Source organism: Mesoplodon densirostris, chromosome 4 (assembly GCF_025265405.1).
Source record: "Mesoplodon densirostris isolate mMesDen1 chromosome 4, mMesDen1 primary haplotype, whole genome shotgun sequence".
NCBI lineage: Eukaryota > Metazoa > Chordata > Mammalia > Artiodactyla > Ziphiidae > Mesoplodon > Mesoplodon densirostris.
The window spans coordinates 177,619,721-177,646,207 of record NC_082664.1 but is presented as its reverse complement, the minus strand read 5'-3'; the positions used below and the strand labels follow the sequence as shown (position 1 = coordinate 177,646,207).

General features: G+C 45.0%; 2 protein-coding genes and 1 pseudogene across 4 annotated transcripts in view; 2 read left to right on the top strand and 1 right to left on the bottom strand.

Moving 5' to 3' along the window:
* Positions 1-3,038, top strand: part of NMT2 (N-myristoyltransferase 2) — a 62,064-nt gene extending 59,026 nt beyond the window's left edge. Inside the window, exon 12 of the mRNA XM_060097777.1 lies at positions 5-3,038. Coding sequence (XP_059953760.1) covers positions 5-25 — 21 coding nt within the window. The 3' untranslated portion in view covers positions 26-3,038. The remainder of the gene's footprint in view (positions 1-4) is intronic.
* A 119-nt stretch (positions 3,039-3,157) lies between these two features.
* Positions 3,158-7,714, bottom strand: RPP38 (ribonuclease P/MRP subunit p38). Of its 3 annotated transcripts, XM_060097782.1 has the most exons (4): positions 7,468-7,714; positions 6,028-6,071; positions 5,342-5,474; positions 3,158-4,102 (listed from the first exon to the last, which is right to left on the bottom strand). In XM_060097782.1, the coding sequence occupies exon 4, from the start codon at positions 4,090-4,092 to the stop codon at positions 3,244-3,246; it is 849 nt and encodes a 282-aa protein (XP_059953765.1). In that variant the 5' UTR covers positions 4,093-4,102; positions 5,342-5,474; positions 6,028-6,071; positions 7,468-7,714; the 3' UTR covers positions 3,158-3,243. The 3 variants fall into 3 exon arrangements, with proteins under 3 accessions (XP_059953765.1, XP_059953763.1, XP_059953764.1); XM_060097780.1 differs by lacking the exon at positions 5,342-5,474; XM_060097781.1 differs by lacking the exons at positions 5,342-5,474; positions 7,468-7,714 and adding an exon at positions 7,259-7,443.
* Positions 7,715-15,087: 7,373 nt separating this feature from the next.
* On the top strand, positions 15,088-18,102 carry LOC132488223 (serine/threonine-protein kinase MARK2-like; annotated as a pseudogene).
* The last annotated feature ends 8,385 nt before the right edge of the window (positions 18,103-26,487 follow it).

The window sequence follows — 26,487 nt, the reverse complement described above, 5'->3', positions numbered from 1 at the left end:
TTAGGTTGGACTCGTATTACAGTAGATGGATATTTCTATTTCTAGAACTCTGATGTCATCATTTGTTAATATCCTAGTTAGTGATTCCTGGAACTGCCATTCCAAAGAATAAAAGCACAACCTAAGTGACATCGAAGTGTCAGTAACAGGAAAGATGGAAAAACATCCATTGGTGACCAATAGAACACATTTCTAGCTAGAATGTTAACATTCATCCTTTTTTTCACTGTTGACCCATTTGTAGGAGGGATGGAAGGAGGATACAAAGAGCACATTCCTCTAATTTTCAACCTTCTGGCTGTCTCTCAATGAAGAGAAGGTATTTGTCCCTCTCTAGAGAAATGGACCACTTTTCTATGGATTGAACAGAAATCACAGAATCGTGTAAGAAAATCTTTGCCATTGTGTGGAGATAAACTGCTGCCTTTCTGTTTATTAAGTGAGGGTCTGTGGGTCCATGTAGCAGAATGAGGGAGCCATTTGGAAAGGGTTTACTTATGTCACTGCACATGATCTCATCGGGAACATCTATGGAGCCAGCATTTCTGTAACGCAGTGATGAGTGTTAGGTGTTAAAGTGAGGAGATAAAAATGTACTGGTTGACTATTTCTCTAGAAGCAAAGTTGCCAAATCAATAAACACACAAATGGGTACTTTGATCTTCAGCAGGTTCGTGGATTGGTTTCAAAGCAAGGTTTGGGGCAAACATTAAGTGTGTTCTCTGAAGAGCACACAACCCTGACAAACTAGACTGTTCTGCTCCTGCAGAGACTCTTTTCTTCTCAGCAACAGCCAGGATACGTGAGGAAAAGAAAAAGCCCTCAAGTCAGAAGACATGCCCAGTGGATTTTTTGAGTGCCATCAGGACATGATAATTTGAATGTTTTTTATTACTTATGCAGAATTGCACATATTTCTTTATCCTGACTAATTTATCATGAAAGCTGTCGTGCTCTAGGAAGATGTCTTATTTGTAAATAAGTCTTGTGGTTTTGTTACTGATGGTGTTTTTATCTAGGATTTGAAAAACCAAGTTTCTCGGTGTACATAGATAATGTATATATCACCAATAGCCCAAGGGGAAAAAGATGCTGGACAAGGCCACCTAAAATGGCCTCAACTCAAATACCACAAAATAGATACTTCTTCCTGCCTTTATGTACCAGTGCCTAGGCCATTCAGTCCAGAATAATCTAATTACCTTCGACAACAGGATGCCCTTCCTTCATGTTGTAAGTAGTCAAAGGACACAATCGTACCTTATAAAAACCAGGCAGGAACTAGCACACTGTGGCCCATGAGCTAAACTCAGCACATCGCCTGTTTTTGTACAGCCCACGAGCTAAGAACGGTGTTTACATTTTTGAATGGTTGAGGAGAAAAAAATATATGTTTTGTGACACATAAAAATTACAGGAAATTCAGATTTCAGCATCCATAAATAAAGTTTTATGGGAACAAGGCCTCATTCATTCATGTGTTGCCTGTACGTGGCAGGCAGAGTTGAGTTGTTCTGACAGAGACTGTGGACCCAAAGGCCTAAACCTGGCCCTTTAGGGAAAAAGTTCTATTGCCTCTGATGTCCTCTAAAAAATCAGAAAGCCTCTTTCTGCAGCTTCCCGTCATCCTGAAGGCCACCCCACAGCTGTGGCACCTTGGGACCTCCACTAGGGGGCATGCGTGGGCTCCGAAGTCGTCCTTAATTTAGGACACCAGTTTTCCTTCTCGAAGACGCAAGGGAAGACTTCTCCTATAGGATGACTCAAACCGAATTGCGTTACCTTTTTTTTCCTAACGTGAGGATGCCTGCAGAAGCAAAAGTGAACCAATTCACTGAAACACCAGAATTAAGTAAACAAGATTTTTAACATAACCCAGAGTCGAGGCTCCAGTTGGGAATTATGTTCTGCTCATTTTTATGGCACAGTCTTAACATGAAGTAGGTTTTCGAATAATTGCAGGATTGTCCCTCAGAAATTGTGTCACGGGCTCACCTCATGACAAAACTGTGGCATTGTTCCTCTATTCACTTACATAATTGCAGTTAATAGAGTTCATGTTCTTTTACTCAGTAATTTTTAAATACAGTAATTTATAAATTACTAGCACATTTGCCACTTTATAATGCCTCTTTATAATTTACGCATGTTACCAATGAGCATTTTAAAGTAGAAAATCAGTACAGCTGCTTGTTTATAAAGCAGCTGTTAGAACTAAATTTAAATGTAATATACAGTGTCTTACAGATTCAAAAAACCCACACCAGCCCGTGTCCTTTGTCAGTAATGGAAATACTCTGGTCCATGACGTATCCTTGCCCACACACCCCGCCTTTTTTGGTCAAGATGGCATTCAGTAAATTTAAATGGAGGTGGCATAATCCACAGATCAACCAGAATTTAGGCTGAAAATAAACTTTGGCAAGCCAGTACCTTCCCCGTAAATTACAGAAAGCACCTTTTCCAAACACATGCTGTAAACAGCAGATACTTTAACATAGAGCACTGATTCTGCTTCATATACTAACATGAGTGACCCCTGTCATGGCAGACCCACCTCTGAGCATCCAAGCTCCTCCGCTTATTTTTTTATTCTCTTCCTGCTTTATTTCACCTAATTACCATCATACTTTGGATACATGCTAAAGTCCCAAGGAAGTAAGTTAACCGTGTAAAGGGGTGAATTCTACCTAGTCAGTATACCTTATCTGGCAATTTTGATAAATGTTTAGCCTTTCTCCCAAGCCCACGCTTAGGCCTGCCTACAAAGAAAGGCAAACTGACAGTAAAAAATAATAATGTATTGTTTCTGAGGACAATGTATTGCTTGGCATTTACTATCTTTCCTTTACAACTGATGGTGCACCTGCCATCCAGTTTCATCTCCCCTGCCAACTAGAACCATGTTTGTGTGGCCTATTTGCCAAGTTTGGATAGAAGGATGCCCAGTGTTGCAGGATACAGATGTTCTTGCTCACAAGCATTGTGCCAGCCTTTTAAAAAGTGAATTTATACAAGCATGGACGTTTCAATAAACTTTTGATATTCATACCGCTGAATATTCTCTGCACTCAGTGCCCCTATGCTTCAGCGTATCTGTATTCGACAGAGAATCTTACACATTTGAAAGGAATGATACTAAACAGTGTCCCAAGAATATATGTAAAAGTCATTTTATTCATTTCAAGGCTTCTCTACGAGGTGTCGTTTTGCAACTGTATGAAGTGACAGGTTTATACAAGATTACTTTGAAGCCGTTTTTTTACTTTTAGGTGGTTTCCTTATCTTATTGGGGTTTGGAATCAGTTTCTTTATTTTCAGGGGTTGTAACACTGCAGCCTGCTGACCCTCAGCGAGCTTTCTCTTGGATTTAGAGAGGTCTTCGAAGGAAGTGTCCAAAATCTCCTTGTCTTGGCTTTCCAAAGATTCCATCTCCAGGTTCTCCCCGGGGTCTTCAAGTGTGTCTTGGAGCCATGGCACGTCCAGACGGGGGACTCTGGGGATGATGGCCCTCACTTCCTCCGCAAAGGCAGCAGTATTTCTTTTGAACCCCAAGGCCAGGACGCATGTCAAGCCCATGGCGGGTGCGAGCCTCTCACTGAGCCGGGGCACCTGGCAGGCAGGGACACCTCTGCTGGCGCTCAGCGGCACCAGGTGCGCGGTGACGATGGCCGGCTTGGCCGACTTGCACACCAAGACCAAGAGCAGCTCGTTCCTCTCCAAGGCTCTGGTGACCTCGTTGATGCCAATGGCAAGCTGCTTTCTGATGTCGGCAGGGGTCCACCCTGATGCCTGGGGCTCACCTTCTGGCTTTTCCTCCTTCAGACCCTCACCAGTGTCCACATCCATGCTGCACGTGTCTCCACTTTGTGTTTTCAAAGCGGGCTGCTTTTTCTTTCTCTTCCTGTCCTCAGTCTTCTGAAGCCCGAGAGATTTAATCCTGTCCTCCAGGGTCTGTAGTATGAAGTGCATATCCTCCCTGTCCAGGGCACTCCAGCGGATGGTATACGGGTTGTTCAATGACGTCTTCACAGGTAAAGGTCTGGTCTTCCGCACAGAGCCCCTCCCTGGTGCCTGGGGGGCTGCGGCCATTCTGAAGACCCTTCACAGAGGAGCAAAACGACAAAGGAAAACACGTGTTAGCTAGACATGCACGCCTTAAGGATATCTTGGCTGTGCTCTTTCTGATTTTGGAAAGGCTAAAGCAAGCCTACTTATATAGGACATATATACACGTACATATATATATGTGACCATACATAACTTCTCTTTTAAGTTTTCCTCATTTTTTCCTGTGATTTGGTCTTCATTCATATACATGCAATTTATGAATGTTTTGCGTTATTGCGATCATACTGAAATTCTATTTATTTCCTTTATTTAAAATGTTCCATGTTGCTACTTGTTCATAATTATTTATCCTCTTCAGGACCTCTGGTATTAGTCCGATAGACTTGTTACCATTTTCTGTATTGCCCTCTACTTAGGCTTCCATCCATCCATTCAGCAAATATTCACTGAGCACCTCTAGCTCTTGAGTCACGGGTACCGGGTTTCAGCCTTGAACAAGTTCCCACCACCACCTCTGTGAGTCCCCGAGTCCACCTGCCTCAGCACACAGTCTCTAAGGGACCTGGAAGCCTCTGCCATTCATAATTAACCAGCTGTCATTTTTTTTTTAAGAACTGGGACCATAATGTATGCACATGACTAAAAATCCAAATGATACTTTCATTCTGTGCCCTTTTGTAAGTCTCCTTCCCTCCCTGGACCCTAAGTTTCTTGTATGTCTTTCCTAAAACACGGATACACAGATTCCCCCTTCCCCTGATAAGTCCAAGCTGGCCGTTCCTCTGGCTGACAATGTGATGAAATCTAGGGAAATATTGTAATGAAATTTAAAGATATTAATCTGTTAAGGCAAAAATAGTAACAGGGATCCTTGCTGGGGAAATGTTATAAACCACTGTTCAGAGGAGCATGTCCTGTTTGTCCTGCCCAGAGGCAACTGCATATTCCTTTCTTCCCTCAGTTTTCTTCCTGGGCTCAGCTGGGAACCACAGGGACCCAAGTTGCAGAATTGAAGGAAGTTAAACAAGCCAGCGCTGGAGAAGTCTGGTTTTGGAACTGTTCCTGTTTTCAGGTAACCAGATTTTCTCATTCCAGGTCATTCATCCCACGCACATCTGCTCCCCGCTCCCCCAAGCGCCCCCGGCAGGATGAAAAATGAAATCTCCTCCAATCAAACACCCTCCTAAGAGCCCGGCTGCTGCTGCTGAGGAGCAGGTGTCCCGTGGAGTGGGTCATAAGGCACTTGCTCCAAGAATTATTTGGTTCTCACCCGATTCCTGTATGATGGCCCTGTGTGTGTGGGAGGAAACAGACTCAGGTTAAGTACCAGAGTCACAACTGGTTTCCCAAATCCAAATTTTATGCTCTTTCAATCCTGGCTCCACCTAAAAAATAATCTGTGACTTTAAAAAAGATAGAGATGGTTAGTCCGTACCCCAGGTCTGCTGAATCGGAATCCTGGGGAACACAGCAGGGCACCTGTACTTGTCAAAAGGCTGCCCAGCTTAATGTGATACAGAACTGGAATTGGGCACCATTGGTGTAGGACAGGGGGCCTTTCCACAGTGGACAGGCCTGAGACAGGGTCTCCTGACCTCCACTGGCCTCAGATGTTCCTCCTACATCACCTTCTCATGGAAAACCAAAACTCAGCTCCTTGGGGTGTGAGCTCAGAGCTCGTTCATGTCAGCGTTGCTCACTGCTAGAGACTCGGCGTCTGCCCCCTAAGCTGCTTCCTTCCTGTGAAGCGCCCCCCCATCCCCATCCCCGTGCGAAGCAGGAGGCAGCTCATCCAAATCCAAGGAAGTAACTGGCAGAGGCTGGCACCAGGTTGAAGACGGTCAGGAAAAGGGAAATAAACGACCAAGGAGAAAATACGAGGATCTATCGGAGCTCTGCCAGACCACAAACTACAGTTCATGTGCCTCAGCATTCAAACAGGGAGTAAGTACTTACAGTTACGTGCTGCTCTGGGCACTAGCTCCTCCTGTCTTCAGAATCTAGGTGAGGGAGACAAGAGCCAAGTGGTTCAGATAAGTAGAGTCTCATGGGATATAATCCAAAACCAAAGTGGAACAAGTAACAGCTTTGGAGGAGAAACTTGGGAAGGCCTTGCTGAGGTGCCTTTGGAGGCCTCTGCTGCCCATGAGATCAAGTGCACACTCACTGGAGTGACATCCAAGGGCCCCCATGTCACCATCAGCCTGCCTTCTGACACCCCACCGCGGAACCACATACTGTTTAATGAGGTCACCAGTCCCTCCCCTCCGTGGCTTTATGCACATTCCCTCTGCCTGGGGAACTATTCCCACCCTCAGCCCTTCCACCACCTTTCTTACTTGAACAAGTATTTGTGGGTTATCCACAATGCACCAAGCCAGAAGGATGATGAATTAAAGCAAAAACAGCCACTGAACTCACTGGGCTTAGAATCTATGTGGGAGACTTACCCACAAGTAAAATACAAGATGTGATGCACATTAAGGTCAGGGACCTACAGGATCCTGAGCAGAGGCCTGACTCAGTTGAGGGGGTCAGGAAGGGCCTCCCGGAGGAAATGACCTTTTAACCCACACGTGAAGAATACCCACCAAAGGGAGTACCTATTCGGAAGAGCATCCCAGGGAACTGCATTAAAGGAAATGATGTCAGTGTCGCCGGGGCAGAGATGCTAGAGAGAGCGGAGAGAGCGGGAAAGGCGAGGAAGGACCAGATGGTGAATACACTTGCAAACCGTTCAGTGGGAAGCGGCTGTAACGTTCAAAGCAGGAGTGGCGTGGCTGGAAAGGCGTCATAGAAAGATCTTTGGGGATTTGGGCCAGGAGGAGTTCTTTGCCACGACTGGAAGCAGCAAAGAGGCTCCAGAGTAGTCCTGGTAAGAAATGACGGTGGCCTTAGCTAGAGTCGCCGCAGAGGGGACGGACGGAAATGCATGCTACTTGAAACAGTTAAGAGGTGCAATCCGCCCGACTAAGTGATGAACTCGGGGTAAAGCAGAAGAAGGATTCGGAGGACTCCGTTTTTCTGAATCTGGTAGCCGACCCCCGAGTTACTCCCTTCCTATGGTCTGCCGCCTCTCTATCCAGTGCCTACCTACTTCACTACTTAACACACGCGACTGGAGTCATTTTCTGGTCCGCCTCCACTTCTAGACCGCGGAGTACAGAAGGGCAGGGTGGGGCTTTACCTATTTCTCATACCCGACAGACGCTCAACTCCAGGCAGAGAGCGGAGCGTCAGCCAAGGCCGGGACGCAGGAAAACACGCCGGTACGGGCGGGGGCGGCCCCAGGGACAGGGAGCCTGGGAGACCTTGCGCGCACCCGGCCCAGTCCCAGGCTCGATCCCCACCAGCGGCCCCTCCGGACCTCAGACCCCAGCGCAGACCCCCACTTACGGTCGCCCCTGCGCTGGTTCCACATCGGCCGCGCTGCGCGTGCGCAGAGCCCACGCCGTCCCGGGTCCCGCCTTCCGACGCGGTGGGGCGGGGGAAGGGGAGGAGGAACGGCTCAGAGAACACGTTTCATTCTTCTGCATCGGGCCACTTCCAAACGGGAAAGTCGGCCCAGGGCGTCGCAACAGAGCGACGGAAGGTTTCTCTAAAAGCCCTGAGTTTAGGAACGGGTCGGAGGCTCTGCATAAGGCCCGCCAGCGGCAGTGCGCATGCGCCTTGTGTGTCTCGCGAGACCTCAGGTTGCCTGGTAACCGGCCACCTGCTCTTCCCGTTGCCCTGTCTGGGAAGCAGTGTACCGCGGTTAGACTCCGGAGCCTGGTGGTGTCGCCTGACGACGCTCTCTTCTAACCCAATTCTACCTTTCAGTGCCTGGCAGTCTGAGCCTCTCACTTTTCTGTTTTTGGCTTGCCTAAGGGACGCAAAATTCTGACCCAGTTCCCCCATCACCGAGCCTCTGTCGAATCCCCGGCACCGTGGAAATCAAGATAAATGGGGGATGGGGAGGTGGATTGAGGAAACCACGTGTTTACAGGCACCAGTGGAGGAGATCTTGAGCCCCAGAAAGAGGAGAATAAAGGCTATCTTGAGTTCTGCGGCAGCGGTTCAGAAAACTCCACCAGATGTCTGCTGTGGCTACTCCAGCCAATGGAGACTTTAATGGTTACGAATGGAGTCGCTGGGAAGTCATGGGCAATTGTAAGTCAGCTGAAGAACACTTTCAAGGTCAGGGTTCTGAATCTGTTGATTTACCCTTGTCGAGAACCAAGACCCGAAAGCTTAGGTTGCTTCTGACCCAGTGACTTTCCTCCCTCCCTAACCCCTTTCTTTTCCCTTTCCAGTCTAACTTAGCACTTTTATTCCTCTTCTAAATATCTTCCTCCTTTTCTCAATCTCTTCTTCACCGCTCCTTTTGCTTCCCATTCTTTGGTCTAGTTTCTGTGTTTTCAGTTTTCATCACCTACATAGTACCCGACTGGCCGTAAACAAAACGGAAAGCTATGCATGTGGTCACAGTATTACAGGTTAGACGGGGTAAAGTGCAATTTTTAAAAAAAATCACCATTAGAAAAATTATAAAGAACGAATTTACGAGTTTGAGTGTAACAACAGGCTTTTCTTTCATAAAATGAGTAGTAAGAAATCGTCATGATGAGCTGCAAACGTGCAGTTCTAAACTAGTCTCAGATCACAAACAGTTTTGGGCAGCCCGACCTCATGGCCCAACAGAATTCCTCTGTTCTTGAAATGTCGCTGACTGTCCTGATTCATCTCTGCCCTGTTTCTATCATGTCTGTCGCCTTATTCATTAGAAACAAGATGGGCGTTTTGGGCATTGGAAGACAAGAAACTCGCGTCTTGTGATTTTTTAATATAATACTTAAAATTTGGGGGCTTCCTTTGTGGCACAGTGGTTAAGAATCCGCCTGCCAATGCAGGGGACATGGGTTCGAGCCCTGGTCTGGGAATATCCCACGTGCCACGGAGCATCTAAGCCCGTGTGCCACAACTACTGAGCCTGCACTCTTGAGCCCGCAAGCCACAACTACTGAGCCCGCATGCTGCAACTACTGAAGCCTGCATGCCTAGGGCCCGTACTCTGCAACAAGAGAAGCTACCGCAATGAGAAGCCTGTGCACCGCAATGAAGAGTAGTCCCCACTCACCGCAATTAGAGAAAGCCCATGTGCAGCAACGAAGACCCAACACAGCCAAAAAATAAAAATAAATAAAATAAATTTATTTTTAAAAATACTTAAAATTTTTGGTGGGGACTAGACTTTATACTACCACTGATAAAGGCTGTGACCCTAGACCCTAAAGCAGATCAAGTGAAAAAATGATCTATTTATAAAGATTCAGACAGTAGGTCCAACCACAGTGTTACCTGTGTTAGGTAATAGCTTAGACTTCATAAATCACTCAACCCTTGAAACTATTAAACTCTTGAAAGAGCTTCAGCACCCCCAGAATAATGTTTTAAATTTTAAGGCTAATTACTCCCAAATCGATACAGTTTTGAAAGTAATAACTCTGGCTTTTGTTGTGGTAAATTGCTAATTATGGTTATCTTTGTTAGATTTAAATTGAATTAGATTAACCTTGGACCCAGTAATTTTTTGTGCAAACAGTTATACTTAATGGTGGCAAAGCTGAGATTAAAATGTTAAATGTGGGCTTCCCTGGTGGCGCAGTGGTTGAGAGTCCGCCTGCCGATGCAGGGGACACGGGTTCGTGCCCCGGTCTGGGAGGATCCCGCATGCCGCGGAGCGGCTGGGCCCGTGAGCCATGGCCGCTGGGCCTGCGCGTCCGGAGCCTGTGCTCCGCAACGGGAGAGGCCACAGCGGTAAGAGGCCTGCGTACCGCACATAAAAAAAAAAAAAAAAAAAAAAAGTTAAATGTAAGAGTCAACTGCAAAGTCATTATTTTTTTTCAAAGTAATGAAAACATAGTACTTCATCTACTGTAAAATTATAGGCTAATGCTTAGACCTACAGAGCGGCTCTCAAACATTCAATGAACCCACGCTGATTTAAGAAATGATAAAGTGTCTTTTCAAAGATAAATAATGAATGTAAATCACATTTTAAGTAATGCCACCAATTATAAGGTTTTAAAGCTCTCAGTAGAAATTTTTGGATAAAAAGATGAGAAATTATTCAATCAAAGTGGAAGGTAATTATAATTTTAAAAGAATGAAATATTTGTGAATCTTATGTTTTAAAAGTAATCTGATAAATATTTTTAAATCTAAAAAAATAAAAATAAAGTCTTCTCAGGTCTAGCTTTTAAGCTGTAAGACAAATAGAAACACGTGTCTGATTGAAATGCTAGAGTAATGGGAAAAATGGGAAAAAACTGACTTTCTAACTTTCTAACAGTTATTTCTAAGTTTTTGTACCCCTAAGGTTTCAGATTTGTAGCCTGAGCATCTTCTCTGCTTATATTTGCTCTATGAAAATTCGCAGCCACTACATCCATGGCTCTGGAGCAAGACCAGCTAAGGTCGAGATCTTAAGTTCATCACTAACTAGTCACATGACCCTAAAGCAAACTAATTAACCCTGTCTATGAAGTGATAAAAATAGTACCTGTTGTGAGGATTAGAAGAAATAATCTACTCAAAATGCTTAGTACAGTGCCTGGCACATACAAACTGCTTAGTAAATGGAATTGATGAATCTAGTGACAACCTGAATTAAGAATTAGGTTAATAAAAATTAAGCCTCTATGATTTTAGTGTTTCTGTTCTATTTTAAGACTAATCAATATAATTTCCACAAAAATTTTGCTAAAATGAATGACTACATTTCAAAGGTAATTTCTCTCCCATTTGTATCACACAAACATTGCAACAAAAAAGTAAAATAATTGTCCCACGACCCAATTACTTCAAAACACATTTCCTTTCAGTGTTCCCTTATAATTTGTTTCACATTTAAGTGTGCACTTACATTGTTAAATAATATAGATTAAATTTTGTGTTCTCATTTTCTTTCCATATAACACTTTTCCCCATATTTCCCAAACATAGTCTTGAAGTTATCACTTTAACTTATATATTTGGTATCCTATTCTAATCAGTTTACTTTTTAATAATAGCTGTTACCGTTATTTTACCATGTAGAACCTCAACTTGGTCTTTGAATATAAAATGTTACTTTTATATTCATTCTAGAATTGGACTGTGGTTAGATTTATATGCTTGCCATGATGTAAGAATGATTTAAGAGACTTGGTGATAAGTTATGTCATTAGCCACAATTTTTTGATGAAAGAAAGTTACCAACAAGAAAGTTTGTCAATAGAGTAATATAAGAGAATTGAGCACCAGATTCTTCTTTCCCTCTGTGTCATCCTAATCTTTGCTCTGTATGTGTGTGTTAGAGTTCTCCAGAGAAGTAGAACCAGTAGGAGATAACAGATGTGAATTATGGAGCCTGAGATGTGCCACAATCTGCTGTCTGCCAGCTGGGAACCCAGGAAAGCTGGTGATGTTGTTCCAGTTTAAACCCAATGGCCTGACAATCAGGGGAGCCGATGGTGTGAATCCCAGTCCAAGGGCAGGAGAAGGTGAGATGGGATGTCCCAGCTCAATCAGGGAAGCAAGAAACAAGGGGGGAAATTCCTCCTTCCTCTGACCTTTGTTCTGTTCAGGACCTCAGTGGATTGGATGATGCCCACCTGCATTGGGGAGGGGGATCTACTTTACTGAGCCCATTGATTCAACTGCTAGTCTCATCCAGAAACACCCCCAGAGACACACAAAGAAATAATGAAATAATGTTTAATCGGGCCAGTCAAGTTGACACATAAAATTAACCATCACAGTGTGATTGTTACTGTATCATACATAACAATTGTTATACAAACAGTAATCAGTTATTTTAAAATCAGTGACTAGAAGAACTTTAGTGATGAGCTGCAAAATCAATGACCTTTTCAGTCTGCAGGTAACAAAGCATCCTACTGCAAGCTGTTATTCAGTAGTTACCATCTGTCGTTAAAGTCTGGATCTTTTCCACGATTCGCTCATTTGACTATACATCTCAGCAAAATCCCAAGGGCTTTCTGTACTTGCCCTTTGCCGTCCTCTGAATTTTGGCACTGGCCCTCAAGCTTGTCCTCTCAAGCTCATGGTTTAGTGGTAACAGCTCCAGTCGTCACATCCTACACAACCATGTGGTGGGTGGCCGTAAGTTTTCCCTCATGCATTTCTTTCTTTTTATCAGAAAGAAAAATCTTCCTAAGAAGCCCAGACAGACTTCCTCTGTGGCTCATTGAACAGCATTGGTCACAGGCTCACACCTACACCAGTCACTGGCAGAGGTGAATGAGTCAAAAAAGACTGGCTGAGACCAATTATGAGCCTTCTCCTGGAGACGGACCCTGAGCATATCATGGCTTCATAACTAAACAGAAGTAGGATTGTTGACAAAAACGAAGGGGGAAGGCTGCTAGGTGGGGAACCAATGATATCCCCAGTAGGGAGACATTTTGTTTAATGAAGTTCAGAATATATTAATTGGACATGCATATGTAAAACACATGCAATATGATAACCAAACGAGCAGGGTGGAAACAAAATTATGAGCCATGTGTACTTTAATTCAGCCCTGTCTATGTATTATCATTGAAACCAAGGCTAGATATGACACAAGTTTAACGAGGAACATTAAACAAATAGAAGGTTGTTGGTAGTGGTACCTTGAGAAGACAAAGCTCTGAGCTAGCCATTATATCTTGTTAGGCTGGGTAAAAGCTGGAAGATATTTATGAACCTTTACTTTGAAAACTCTAAAAATATAAATATTAAACCAAATGAAAGTAAAAGTGCCTCCTGTCAGATATTGTCTTTTTCTGAAACTTGTTACAGTGAAATCATCCTGGTCAGTTTTTTTTTTAATAAATTTATTCATTTTATTTATTTATTTTTGGCTGAGTTAGGTCTTCATTGCTGACTGTGGGCTTTCTCTAGTTGCGGCGAGCAGGGTCTACTCTTTGTTGCAGTGCACAGGCTTCTCATTGCAGTGGCTTCTCTTGCTGCGGAGCATGGGCTGTAGGCATGCGGGCTTCAGTAGTTGCAGCATGCAGGCTCAGTAGTTGTGGCTCACGGGCTCTAGAGCACAGGCTCAGTAGTTGTGGTGCACAGGCTTAGTTGCTCCGTGGCATGTGGGATCTTCCCGGACCAGGGCTCGAACCCATGTCCCCTGCATTGGCAGGCGGATTCTCAACCCCAGTGCCATGAGGGATGTCCCTGGTTAGTTTTTTGCAAGGAGTTCTCTTCAAAAATCCTAACTTTAAAATGATATGTAATGTAACCTTCCATGTCTAGGCTATGCCTACTTAGTTGTTTGTTTTGGGAAGTTGTACTGGTTGTTTGTTGTTTCAGGAAATTATATTTATTAAAATGTTTTTGTATAAAATTATTTATTCATATAAAGTTGTGACATAATCACCTGTACCATAATCACTAATTCAGTGTTAGGACATCACTGACTTTCTAACTTTACTAGCTTAGAAGTGACCTGACCTCATCTTTTAGTCAGAAGGTACTAAGAATCCTGTTTTGATTTTCTCCCCATGGACCAGTTCGTAATGGATTTGGTAGCACTAATAGACTCATTTCAAATATACAACACTAGTGTGAGTCTTTTCACTTCCTTACTTGTGAATATTCATCATTGACAGGTGTTTAGGCCAATCAGACCATGAACAAATTCAGCCAATTACACAAAACCACATAGCAGAAATGGAGAACCATATCATAGTAGTTAATGTATCATTTAAAACCACTTATATTTATGGAAAAAGCTGATATTTCTGATTAGTGACTAGTAAAATAATAAGGTTAAACTCATCATAGAAAATGTAACAAAGCAGGAAAAAAAATAAAATCAGTAGAAAATTTTAACCTATGTTCAAAAGAAAATCTTTGAAAAATGAAGTTTGCTTCATACATAACTTTTATTTTAGTGTAGCTAGTATGAGCTCTTCAAAGCCAAACATTACTATAGCTTTTTAAACTAGAAATGAAAAAGCTGCTGAAGCATCCTACAGGTTTTAATTTCCTTTTTTTAAAATTAATTTATTTATTTGGTTGTGCTGGGTCTTAGTTGTGGCAGGCAGGCTCCTTAGTTGCAGCTCGCTGGCTCCTTAGTTGTGGCATGCAAACTCTTAGTTGCGGCATGCACGTGGGACCTAGTTCCCTGACCAGAGGTTGAATCCAGGGCCCCTGCATTGGGAGCATGGAGTCTTAACCACTGTGCCACCAGGGAAGTCCCCAGGTATTAATTTCTAATAAGGTAAATGTTTATAGCTATAACCCATTAATCAAAAAGCTCTTGGGGGGTGTTAATAATTTATTTAAAAGAATAAAGTGTTTTAGAGTCCACAAAGTGAGAAAACCACTGTGATGATCCCCAGCTTGGATAGGCCCATTTCTTGGTATGGCCTCACAAGAAGCCATTGTTATGAAATTTTGAACCTTTATTTAGCTCCCTGGCTGGGCTACTTTTCAGTTCTTCTAGCTCAAGATGCTGGTTTTCAGTGACTGGAAGAACTCTGACCAACTTTTCTCATTGATATGGTGGGGTTTTTGTCTGTTACAAATTTTTACTTTTTTTCCCCCCATTTTTTTCTTTGTTCTTTTTTCCTTCTTTTTTTTTAAACTTTTTTTCACATTTTCATCTTTTTTTTTTCTTTTTTCACTTTTTTCTTTTTAAAATTATGTTTTCTCTCTTTCCTTTTACTTAGGTTTGTCAGTATTTGGTTTTATTTATTTGACATCTGGCATTATGTTTTGATTCCATTATAAAGATCAGTTCATCAGGGGGAGTCTGGAAGTGATTTTCTTTTGAGGTGATTTGGGTCAAGTTTCTGACCAGCTTCCCCCAATTTTAAGTTGACCTTGGGACACCTTGACTCCCACGTCAGCAGTAAGTCCAACATGCTGCAGTCATCTCAGCCATCTCTGCTGAGGAGGACACCATATTGACAACCACTGGCAGTCAAGACCATCACCAAGGGCAACTTGACCAAGCGAAGTTGGCCCAGTACATCCTGACTTGGGAAAGAGGTAGTCATGAAGATCATTGACAAGGCTTAGCCAAACTCCTCCAAACTCCAGAGACCATCCCTTGAAATAAGAATCATGAAGGACTTGAGCCATCCCAAAACAATTATTTGTAGCGATCCACTCTGCCTTGTCAGGAGGTACCCAGTGGGAGAGATGTGTTTGAGTACCTAGTGGTTCATGGAAGTCCACAAGAAAAAGAGGTCCTGGCAAATTCCATCAGTGGAGTACTGTCACCAGAAGTGTGTTATTCATAGAGTTAAAGGCAGAACACCTGCTTTTGGATGCTGATATGAAAATCAAGTTTGGAGACTGGCTTCAGCAATGAATTCACCTTTGGCAACAAGCTGGATACGTTCGTTGGCAGTCCCCCTTGAGGCCACCCTGGAACACTTTCAGGTCCAAATAAGATGGGCCCACAGTAGATGTGTGGAGTCTGAGGGTCATTCTATATATACTGGTCAGCATACCCCCACCTTTTGATGGACCCCTGCCTTCAAGGAGCAGCAGGAGAGGGTAGTCAGTGGTATATACCATATGCCCTTTCACGTGTGCAGGAGATGTGAAAAACTGCTCAAGAAATTCCTCATTCTCAATTCCAGCAAGAAAGGCACTTTAGAGCCCATCCAGAAAGATCCATGGATGAATACAGGTCATGAAGATGAACTAAAGCCTTCTGTGGAGCCACTCTCTGACTACCAGGAACCCTGGCCAACTGAGTTGATGGTGTCCATGTGTGACACCATGGAAGAGATCCAAGGTTCGCTGATGGCCAGAAGCACAACCAAGTGATGGCCATGTGTTTGCTTCTGAGGCACAAGAGAGCTGAGCAAGAGGGCCACATCACTGCCCTGAAACCCCAGGCTCCAGTGGATCTAACCAACAGCAGCACACCAAGGACCCGCGTGAAGTTTCTGCCAACACACAGCAGTGGGGTGTCAGCTAACTAGCTGCCCCTGCCACTAACTCCCATCCTAAGAATACTCAGAGGAGCAACACAGAACACAAGCCACCTGAGGAGGACCAGGTGTCAGGGCAGCAGCAAAGCCAAGGAGGGGAAGAGAGCACCTCACCTTCAGGAACAGCGTCCGCTCCACCAGCACAAATCAATGCAGGAACTCCCTGCTTTGGGAGTGGGCCGGCCTTGGCGAGGCCTCCACGCAGAAAGGCAAAGATGGCCTAACTGTGCCAAGGTCAAGGGCTCCACGGCCTCCGCACCCCTCCACACCCCAGTCTCCCTGACAAAGCCACACATGCATGGGGATCCAAGTGGTGCAGCTCACTGAGGCCTCAGGGCTGTGCCCCACAGAGGGAAGCTGGGATGTGTCCCCAGCCCAACACAGACTCCCAAGTATGTCCCTTTGGCCACTTCTTCCACCCACACATCAGAAGTAGTGGCAGAGCCACAGAAAGAACCAGTTTGCCCCAGTCTGTGTCCAAAGGAAACTCTATCCACTGGGCAACCTCCGAAGGATAAGCCACCCCAGGCTTTCCTCCGAAGGACCAGCAGGGGACCTCTTCACAAGGTTCAAGTTCAAGTTCATCCTGAAACAGTGTGTTTCAGGTTTGTCCGAAGGAACCTGAAGCAGAGGCCGATGGCAGACACTCACGCCTCGTGGAGCGAGAGCAGAGGCAGGGAAAAAGGAAACCCGTGGGGAGGCCAGGCCGCGCTCACTACCCTTGAAGATCATGAGCGTCGTGGAGCCCAGTGAGGAGGTGCAGAAGATGGACCAGGTGCTGCAAGGAAAGAGCGGCCAGTGAGGGCTGAACAGGAAACCTGCGCTGCTCTGGATGCAGGGCAGCCTGGCCTAGAGGGCCTTGCTCAGGGGTCCAACTGTCATGGCCATCGCTCAGCGGAGTCCCGTTTCAGTGGACAGCCACACCTCCGCGGGCTTGGAAAGCACTCCCTCCAAAACTCACTGCAGCTTCACCTTCAGAAGCTGGCCGGGCACCTCCAGGGAGACACGAGCCTCCAGGAGCCCCGTCTGTGCCGGGGCCACCTCCCTCTGCTACCCGTCCTTTGCCCCTGCTCCTCGCCCGTGCTTGTGGGTGACGGAAGCCAGTGTGGCGACATGGCAGTTTGGAGCCGTCTCAGAGCCCTGAAGGGGTTCTTCCCGGGAAAATCTCATAGGTGAGCTTTACCGAGGGCCTGACAAGCATTAGAGCCACCTGTATGGCAAAAAGAGTTTGGGGTTTATCATAAGAGAGCTGGGAGGTCCCTGAAACATGCAGGCAGCAGGGGTGCAGGATGCCCTCTGGATGACAGGACACTAACTCTGGCTGCAGGGTGGAGAAGCCATGGGATAAGCGGCCAAGTTTCCTTGTGTTTCGAAAGTGGGCTTTTACCCCAGGGATTGGCAGTGAGGGAGACAGCAAGAAAAAATTCAGCTCAAATGTCACTGACTGCTCGGTGACCTCTCCTTTGTAAGTTTTTCCATTCTACGTGATTAATTCCAGAATACAGAAATGGGAGCATGCTTTGCCAACTTGTTTTATGTGCTAGAGTTTCAGTGCAATGCCATGAAAAATTCAGGAACTTTCGTCTATGGAACTTAACTCATGGATGTTAAAATTTCTATAGAAGAGCAAAGTGCCAAAGACAATCCTTTCTGAAGAAGAACAAAATTGAGAGGGTTTAATGATTAAGACAGTGTGATGGGGGCTTCCCTGGTGGCACAGTGGTTAAGAATCCACCTACCAGAACACTCTATGACAAAATCACAGCAAGATCCTTTTTGACCCACCTCCTAGAGAAATGGAAATAAAAACAAAAATAAAAAAATGGGACCTAATGAAACTCAAAAGCTTTTGCACAGCAAAGGAAACCATAAACAGGACGAAAAGGCAACCCCCAGAATGGGAGAAAATATTTGCAAATGAAGCAACTGACAAAGGATTAATCTCTAAAACATACAAGCAGCTCATGCAGCTCAATATCAGAAAAACAAACAACCCAATCCAAAAATGGGCAGAAGACCTAAATAGACATTTCTCCACAGAAGATATACAGACTGCCAACAAACACATGAAAGGATGCTCAACATCTTTACTCATTAGAGAAATGCAAATCAAAACTACAATGAGATATCATCTCACACCAGTCAGAATGGCCATCATCAAAAAATCTAGAAACAATAAATGCTGGAGAGGGTGTGGAAAAAAGGGAACACTCTTGCACTGCTGGTGGGAATGTAAATTGATACAGCCACTATGGAGAACAGTATGGAGGTTCCTCAAAAAAACTAAAAATAGAACTACCATATGACCCAGCAATCCCACTACTGGGCATATACCCTGAGAAAACCATAATTCAAAAAGAGTCATGTACCACAATGTTCACTGCAGCTCTGTTTACAATAGCCAGGACATGGAAGCAACCTAAGTGTCCATCGACAGATGAATGGATAAAGAAGATGTGGCACATATATACAATGGAATATTACTCAGCCATCAAAAGAAACGAAATTGAGTTATTTGTAGTGAGGTGGATGGACCTAGAGTCTGTCATACAGAGTGAGGTAAGTCAAAAAAAGAAAAACAAATACTGTATGCTAACACATATATATGGAATCTTTAAAAAAAAAAAGGTTCTGAAGAACCTAGGGGCAGGACAGGAATAAAGATGCAGACGTAGAGAATGAACTTGAGGACATGGGGAGAAGAGTAAGCTGTGACAAAGTGAGAGAGTGGCATGGACATATATACACTACCAAACGTAAAATAGATAGCCAGTGGGAAGCAGCCACATAGCACTGGGAGATCAGCTCGGTGCTTTGTGTCCACCTAGAGGGGTGGGATAGGGAGGGTGGGAGGGAGACGCAAGAGGGAGGAGATATGGAGATATGTGTATGCATATGGCTGATTCACCTTGTTATACAGCAGAAACTAACACACCATTGTAAAGCAATTATACTCCAATAAAGATGTTAAAAAAAAAAAAGAGTCCGCCTGCCAATTTAGGGGACACAGGTTCGGTCCGTGGTCTGGGAAGATCCCACGTGCACCACAACTACTGAAGCCCGCGCGCCTAGAGCCCATGCTCCCCAACAAGAGAAGCCACCGCAATGAGAAGCCCGTGCACCGCAACGAAGAGTAGCCCCCGCTTGCCACAGCTCGAGAAAGCCTGTGTGGCAGAAACAAAGACACAACGCATCCCCCCCAAAAAAAGACAGTGTGATGTAGGTGGAGGGATAAACAAATGCAGAGCCCAAAAAACGATTCTAACTATTCTATGTTGCCCCTCGTGTTTGCTCCTAAGCCCACTCTAGTCAGGCTTGCCCCCCTCCCCCGATTACTGCATGAAAACGCCCCGTTAGGTCATCAGTGACCTTGACAATGACCTAAATCCCGTTGTTGATTCTCAGTCCTCATCTAACCTGCCACACTTTTTCACTCCTTAAGCTTTCTCAACCCCGTGTTCTCCGGGTTTTTCTCTTACCCGAGTGGTCACTTCTTTGCCGCCTTTGCTCCTTCTCTCTCTTCTCCCCAAAATTTGGTGTTGGGATTTCCCATGGCTCACTCCTCAGTTCTCTCTCCTTTTCTCCTTTGTACACATTTCGTTTCTAGGGCCATCCTGTCTCCAGGTTCTAAACACCATCTCTATGACCATGAGTCCCAGATTTATATACCCAGCCCAGTTGAGACTTGAATATCTACCTGCGTATTTGGCGTCTCCACTTGGATGTCTGATATCTCAGACGCAGCATGTCCAAAACTCCACTTCTGAGCTTTGCCGCCCCACCAAGCCTACTCCACCTATGGTCCTTCCAGTTACTCAGGGCAAGCATCTTGGAGTTATCCTGACGCCTCTCCTTCTCACATCGCACGTAGAATCTCTCAGGGACTCCTGTTGACTCTACCTTCAAAATACATCCAGAATCTGCACTACTTCTCACTACCTCTGCTGCTACGACCTGAGTTGGAGACCCCCACACGTTCTCCCCTGGATTATTACAGTAAGAATCTTGCTTCCAACCTTGTTCTTTGTAGTCATAGCAACAGGAGTGATCCTTTAAAAAAGTAAGTCAGAGCATGTCAGTCCTCTCTCAAAACCATTCTGTGGTTCTGTTTCACTCCCGCTTGAAGCCAGATGCCTTTGTGCAAGGTCTCATACGATCTGGTCTCCGGCTCTTTCGCTCTGACCTCCTCTCTTGCTCCTCGGCTCTGGCCACGCCGGCCCCTTGTTGTTCCTCCCGTCTGCCATGAAGCTCATTCCTTAGGGCCTTTGTACTGGATGCTGATTTTGCAAGGGAAACTCCTCCTCAGGGATCTTCCAGGTCAGCTCCCTCACCTTCAATTTTTACTCAAATGTCATCTTCCCAAGAGGCATACCCTGATCACCGTATTTACAGTTGCAAGTCATCTCCTCACTCCACATACACAAGATTCTCCATCCCTTTGCTCTTTTTAAAAATAGCACCTATCACCTAACATCTTTTAATAGACTATATAATTTGCTTATTATATGTGTTTATTATCTGTTACCCCTACCAGAATGTGACACAAGGATAGGGATCCTTATTTGTTTTGCTGACTGATGTTTCTCAAAAACCTAGAATGGTGCCTGGCTCATGTTGGCACTCAGTAACTATTTGAATGAATGAATGAATAAGGCGGATAGGATGGATTGGAAAGAGGAGAGTCACAAAGGTAAAGGGAATGTTCTGTTTCTTAAACTGGTGGTATGTTCATACATGTGCCCTTTATTTTTAATATTTTACTTATGTATGTATGCATACTGGTTTATAATCAATATTTAATTACATAGTAAAAAAGAAAAAAAACTTGATTGTCCAACTTGACTGACTCCCTAAGGGTTCCACAAAACTGGGTTTTCACTGTACCTAGTATATTATTATTGCTGAATAGAGGACACCAGTGTTTCCAATGTCTCTTTCTTTTTGCTCCTTGAGACAGGCCATCAATGGCTCTGGCATCCAGTCGGAGGATGGTAACTCAAGAGAAGAACATGTTTTGAAAACAGTTCTTAAAAGAACATTCTAGACTAGAGAATAAAACGGAGCACAGTATATCTTCTCTCTCCTCTTCTCCTGATTTCTTATAATGACTATAATGACAAATTATCTCGGCTGCAGATGCACACCAATATTGGACCTCATTGCAGTATTTCCCTGCTGACACACTGATAAACGGGGCTCTCCCCAGCAGACAGAGTGCTTGCTGTTCTTAAGCTGCTGTTTCCTTTGCGCCTTTGTGTTTCTCATAGTCGGGAAATTAGAAAGAAAAAAAAAATCCTGCCCAGTACATTTTTCTTTCTCTTCTTTTCTTTCTTTCTTTCTTTCTTTTTTTTTTCTTTTGGCCACGCCACAAGTCTTGTGGGATCTTAGTTCCCCGACCAGGGATCGAATGGGGCCCTCAGCAGTGAAAGTGAAGAGTCCTAACCACTGGACTGCCAGGGAATTCCCCCCAGTACATTTTTCTAAAATTTGTTTTTGTTCTTTATTTGGAAACTCATTGATTTCACCATGAAAATATTTTCGAGGAGAAAATAAAAAAACAAGGGATTTACATGAAAAAATAGCAAATAATTCTTAAATGTAATTTTATGCAAAAAAAAGCTACAGTGTTTCGGGGCCTCGAATTGCTATACGTTGTTGCATTGTTAGACATTTCAAATCAGTAACTTTCTTAAAACTAAGTTTGCCGTTTCTTCCAGTCACTTTGCCTCACTAAGGCTTCTATGTAAATACAGAGTCCGAAATGAACTCCTCGGAAGACCAGAAAATGCAGTTCCAGTTCTTTGAAAATTTAATCAAATGTGAATCAAAACCCCATTCTGTGTCTGCAGACTTGGAGTGACACTGGGTTTGTTCCCCTGGAGAATGGGGTCAACTTGAAGAGTCCTGTGCTTTTACCCGAATTGAAAATCAGTTCGGGGTGTTGGCAGCGCGTGTTCAGAATCTAAGTGGCCTAACGAGGAGAAAAGAGACAAACTACCAGCCTTTTTCATTCCTGATGGGCTGTGCGTAGAGACCGGTGGGGAGACCAGAGAGGTCTGAAGAAACACCTGCCTGCCTTCCAGGTTTTTAGGAATCACGCAGAGGACAGAGATACATATCAAAAGAAATCCCAAGTGAGGTCCGTGCCCTGGGGAGACAGACCTCTGGATTTCCTGCAAACAACCTCTTGAGAAAGAATAGGGCAGCGAGTCAGAGGCGGAGTAGAACTCATTTGAATTCCTGTCCCTTAGCTTTGCCCACCCAGGCGCCGCGGGCAGGGCGGGTGCCGCTCACCGCCCAGCCCCGCCCTCAAAGGGCAGCGACCAATGGGACACGGCCGGGCCCGGGAGCACGGCCAATGGGAACCGGCGGGCAGAGGCGCGCTGCCCTTTAAGGAGCGGCGGGGCGAGGCGTCGGGGGAACCCAGCGCCTCGGGCGGCGTAGCGTCCGGGCGTGGCGCCACCGTGTCCCTGCAGGTGAGCTGGGGGTGCGCCTGCCGCTGGGGGTGGGGAGAGGCGTGCTCCCCGCAGGGAAGCGCTCGAGTGGGGCGTGGGGCCGGCGTGATGCCCCCCGGTTGTCACGGCGCTTCGGGCAGCCCAGGGTCCTCGCCCCCGCAAGCCCTCCGCGGGGACCCCGAGACACGCCCACCCCATCGCGACCACCCCGTGGTTGCCGGTAGCCAGCGGCGGTGCCAGCTGTTGACGGCGAACCGAGCTCCCTATGGCAACTCCTGTGAAACCCGGGGATTGGTTAGACGCAAAGTAGGCATGGGCCGAGGGGGAGGGCGGGCGCCAGGTTGCTCCGGGAGGACCCGGCGGGCCCTGATCCTCCGGCTCTTCCCATCCTGGAGAAGAAGGTGTGGGCGCCTGCGGTCTCACCCGCGCCCCTTGGTCCTTGGTGTGTCCAGGGGCTCTCCCAGGCAAGTGCAGTCTGGAAAACCACGATCTAAAAATACTGTTTTTATGATCTTTGGGGAAAAAATGTTCAGTGTGGAAATTTGCGGGAAAGTACAAATATAAGGTAAAACCATCAGGTATTCCTTCACCCAAGTGATAACCATACTGTCTGTGTGCGCATGTGCATCTATATGTGCGTGTTTATACACAGGCCGATTTTGCTCTTGATATAGTTTTGCTCTTTTTTTGTATTATGAGCGTTTTGTCAAAACTAAATATTCTTTAAAATGTTTTAAATGTCTGCATTAGGTGCAAGGCAGGATGCACCCCATGTGAGTGTCGGTGGTGACACGGGGGTCACTGCTACATTAGGGGCGGGGTCAGGGGGCCTTGTGAAAACTGAAAACATGAACAGGAGAAGGTCTGAGGAGAGGCCTTAAGGCAGTTGTTTTGAAGAGCCTCGAGCACAGCTGCGGGGGAAATCAAGTGCACGCACATTCAGCCGGGATGCTGAGGACCCAGCTCCAGGAGAGTCAGCTCAGCGGAGGCTGAAATTGCTCACCAAAAGCACTGAGCCCAACTCTAGAGCAGCGCGGGAACATGAAACTTTCCCTTTGGCCCAGAATGCTTGGAATCGAATGTAAACAGCTGTACCTCTAAAGCTGTTGCTCACCTATGGTAACTTTCAGACCCTCCTAATATCCACTCACTTACCATGCATTCCTTCAACAAGGAGGTACGGGGCTCAGATGGGTTCCTACCACCTGCCAAGGCTCTTGCTACCAAGATGAATATTCTGTCCATTCCCCAGGCACTGAGCCCCCAGGCTCAGCTAAGCACCATCTCCTCTGCGAAGGCTTCTTCCACACCTGCTGCTGCTCCTTCTTCCTCTGTGGGCCCAAAGCACCCACTGCTTCTCCGTTAGAGCAGGTCACTGTGACCTGCCCATCTCCCACTAGACGCCTAGATCCGTGAGAGCCGGCTGCCCTGCTCATGCCTGTCCTCTCAGCCAAGGCCTGACCCACCAGGGGTGTTCAGTGCGTGGCGAATAGTATGATACAAGTGATGAGCTCTGGGTGGGCAGAGTTAACAGACTGAAATCAAGAATATTTACGTTATTAATCTTGTTGAATCCTCACACTTCCCTGCTTAGGTTGATATTATGCTTTTTTTTGGCTGAAGCTGAATCTCAGAGGAACTTCATTGCTTGTACAGAGTCCCATGGCAGTGTGTCTCAAAGCTAGATTCAAATCCAGGATCCTGATGCAACGCCGATGTTTTTCCCACGGCAGCTTGTCATGGTTGGACTGGGGGAGCTGTACATTTGAACTACCATGTACAGCAGGAGTGTATCACGTCGGGACGCCAGGGAAGGGCATGCTGGAGAGGAAGAGTGGTCCTGGGCCCTGCTCTGGAATGGGCTTCTCTCTACCTGGGGAGGGAGGAGGGAGGGGACCCCTGAAATTGCCTGGGAAACTGTCAGGGGCTGCATTCTTGGGTGGAGCGGGTCCAAGACATTCATGGGATCGCCAAATGGTTCCCTACCCTCAAAACGTGAAGCACAATTTTCCAGAAACTCCTTTCTGGAAGGCAGGGACTTAACATGGTTTTTAAAAAGCCTTAGAATTTTTTATTTTTTATTTTTATTTTTTTGCTTTATAACAAATTTAATCAGTTATACATATACATATGTTTCCATATCCCCTCCCTTTTGCGTCTCCCTCCCATCCTCCCTATCCCACCCCTCCAGGTGGTCACAAAGCACCGAGCTGATCTCCCTGTGCTATGCGGCTGCTTCCCACTAGCTATCTACCTTACGTTTGGTAGTGTATATATGTCCATGCCGCTCTTTCACTTTGTCACAGCTTACCCTTCCCCCTCCCCATATCCTCAAGTCCATTCTCTAGTAGGTCTGTGTCTTTATTCCTGTCTTACCCCTATGTTCTTCATGACATTTTTTTTCTTAAATTCCATATATATGTGTCAGCATACAGTATTTGTCTTTCTCTTTCTGACTTACTTCACTCCGTATGACAGACTCTAGGTCCATCCAGCTCATTACAAATAGCTCAATTTCGTTTCTTTTTATGGCTGAGTAATATTCCATTGTATATATGCGCCACATCTTCTTTATCCATTCATCCGATGATGGACACTTAGGTTGTTTCCATCTCCGGGCTATTGTAAATAGGGCTGCTATGAACATTTTGGTACATGACTCTTTTTGAATTATGGTTTTCTCAGGGTATATGCCCAGTAGTGGGATTGCTGGGTCATATGGTAGTTCTATTTGTAGTTTTTTAAGGAACCTCCATACCGTTCTCCATGGTGGCTGTACCAATTCACATTCCCACCAGCAGTGCAAGAGGGTTCCCTTTTCTCCACACCCTCTCCAGCATTTATTGTTTCTAGATTTTTTGATGATGGCCATTCTGACTGGTGTGAGATGATATCTCATTGTAGTTTTGATTTGCATTTCTCTAATGAGTAAAGATGTTGAGCATCCTTTCATGTGTTTGTTGGCAGTCTGTATATCTTCTGTGGAGAAATGTCTATTTAGGTCTTCTGCCCATTTTTGGATTGGGTTGTTTGTTTTTTTGTTATTGAGCTGCATGAGCTGCTTATAAATTTTGGAGATTAATCCTTTGTCAGTTGCTTCATTTGCAAATATTTTCTCCCATTCTGAGGGTTGTCTTTTGGTCTTGTTTATGGTTTCCTTTGCTGTGCAAAAGCTTTTAAGTTTCATTAGGTCCCATGTGTTTATTTTTGTCTTTATTTCCATTTCTCTAGGAGGTGGGTCAAAAAGGATCTTGCTGTGATTTATGTCATAGAGTGTTCTGCCTATGTTTTCCTCTAAGAGTTTGATAGTGTCTGGCCTTACATTTAGGTCTTTAATCCATTTTGAGCTTATTTTTGTGTATGGTGTTAGGGAGTGATCTAATCTCATACTTTTACATGTCCCTATCCAATTTTCCCAGCACCACTTATTGAAGAGGCTGTCCTTTCTCCAATGTACATTCCTGCCTCCTTTATCAAAGATAAGGTGACCATATGTCCGTGGGTTTATCTCTGAGCTTTCTATCCTGTTCCATTGATCTATCTTTCTGTTTTTGTGCCAGTACCATACTGTCTTGATTACTGTAGCTTTGTAGTATAGTCTGAAGTCAGGGAGCCTGATTCCTCCAGCTCCATTTTTCGTTCTCAAGATTGCTTTGGCTATTCGGGGTCTTTTGTGTTTCCATACAAATTGTGAAATTTTTTGTTCTACTTCTGTGAAAAATGCCATTGGTAGTTTGATAGGGATTGCATTGAATATGTAGATTGCTTTGGGTAGTAGAGTCATTTTCACAATGTTGATTATTCCAATCCAAGAACATGGTACATCTCTCCATCTATTTGTATCATCTTTAATTTCTTTCATCAGTGTCTTATAATTTTCTGCATACAGGTCTTCTGTCTCCTTAGGTAGGTTTATTCCTAGATATTTTATTCTTTTTGTTGCAATGGTAAATGGGAGTGTTTCCTTGATTTCACTG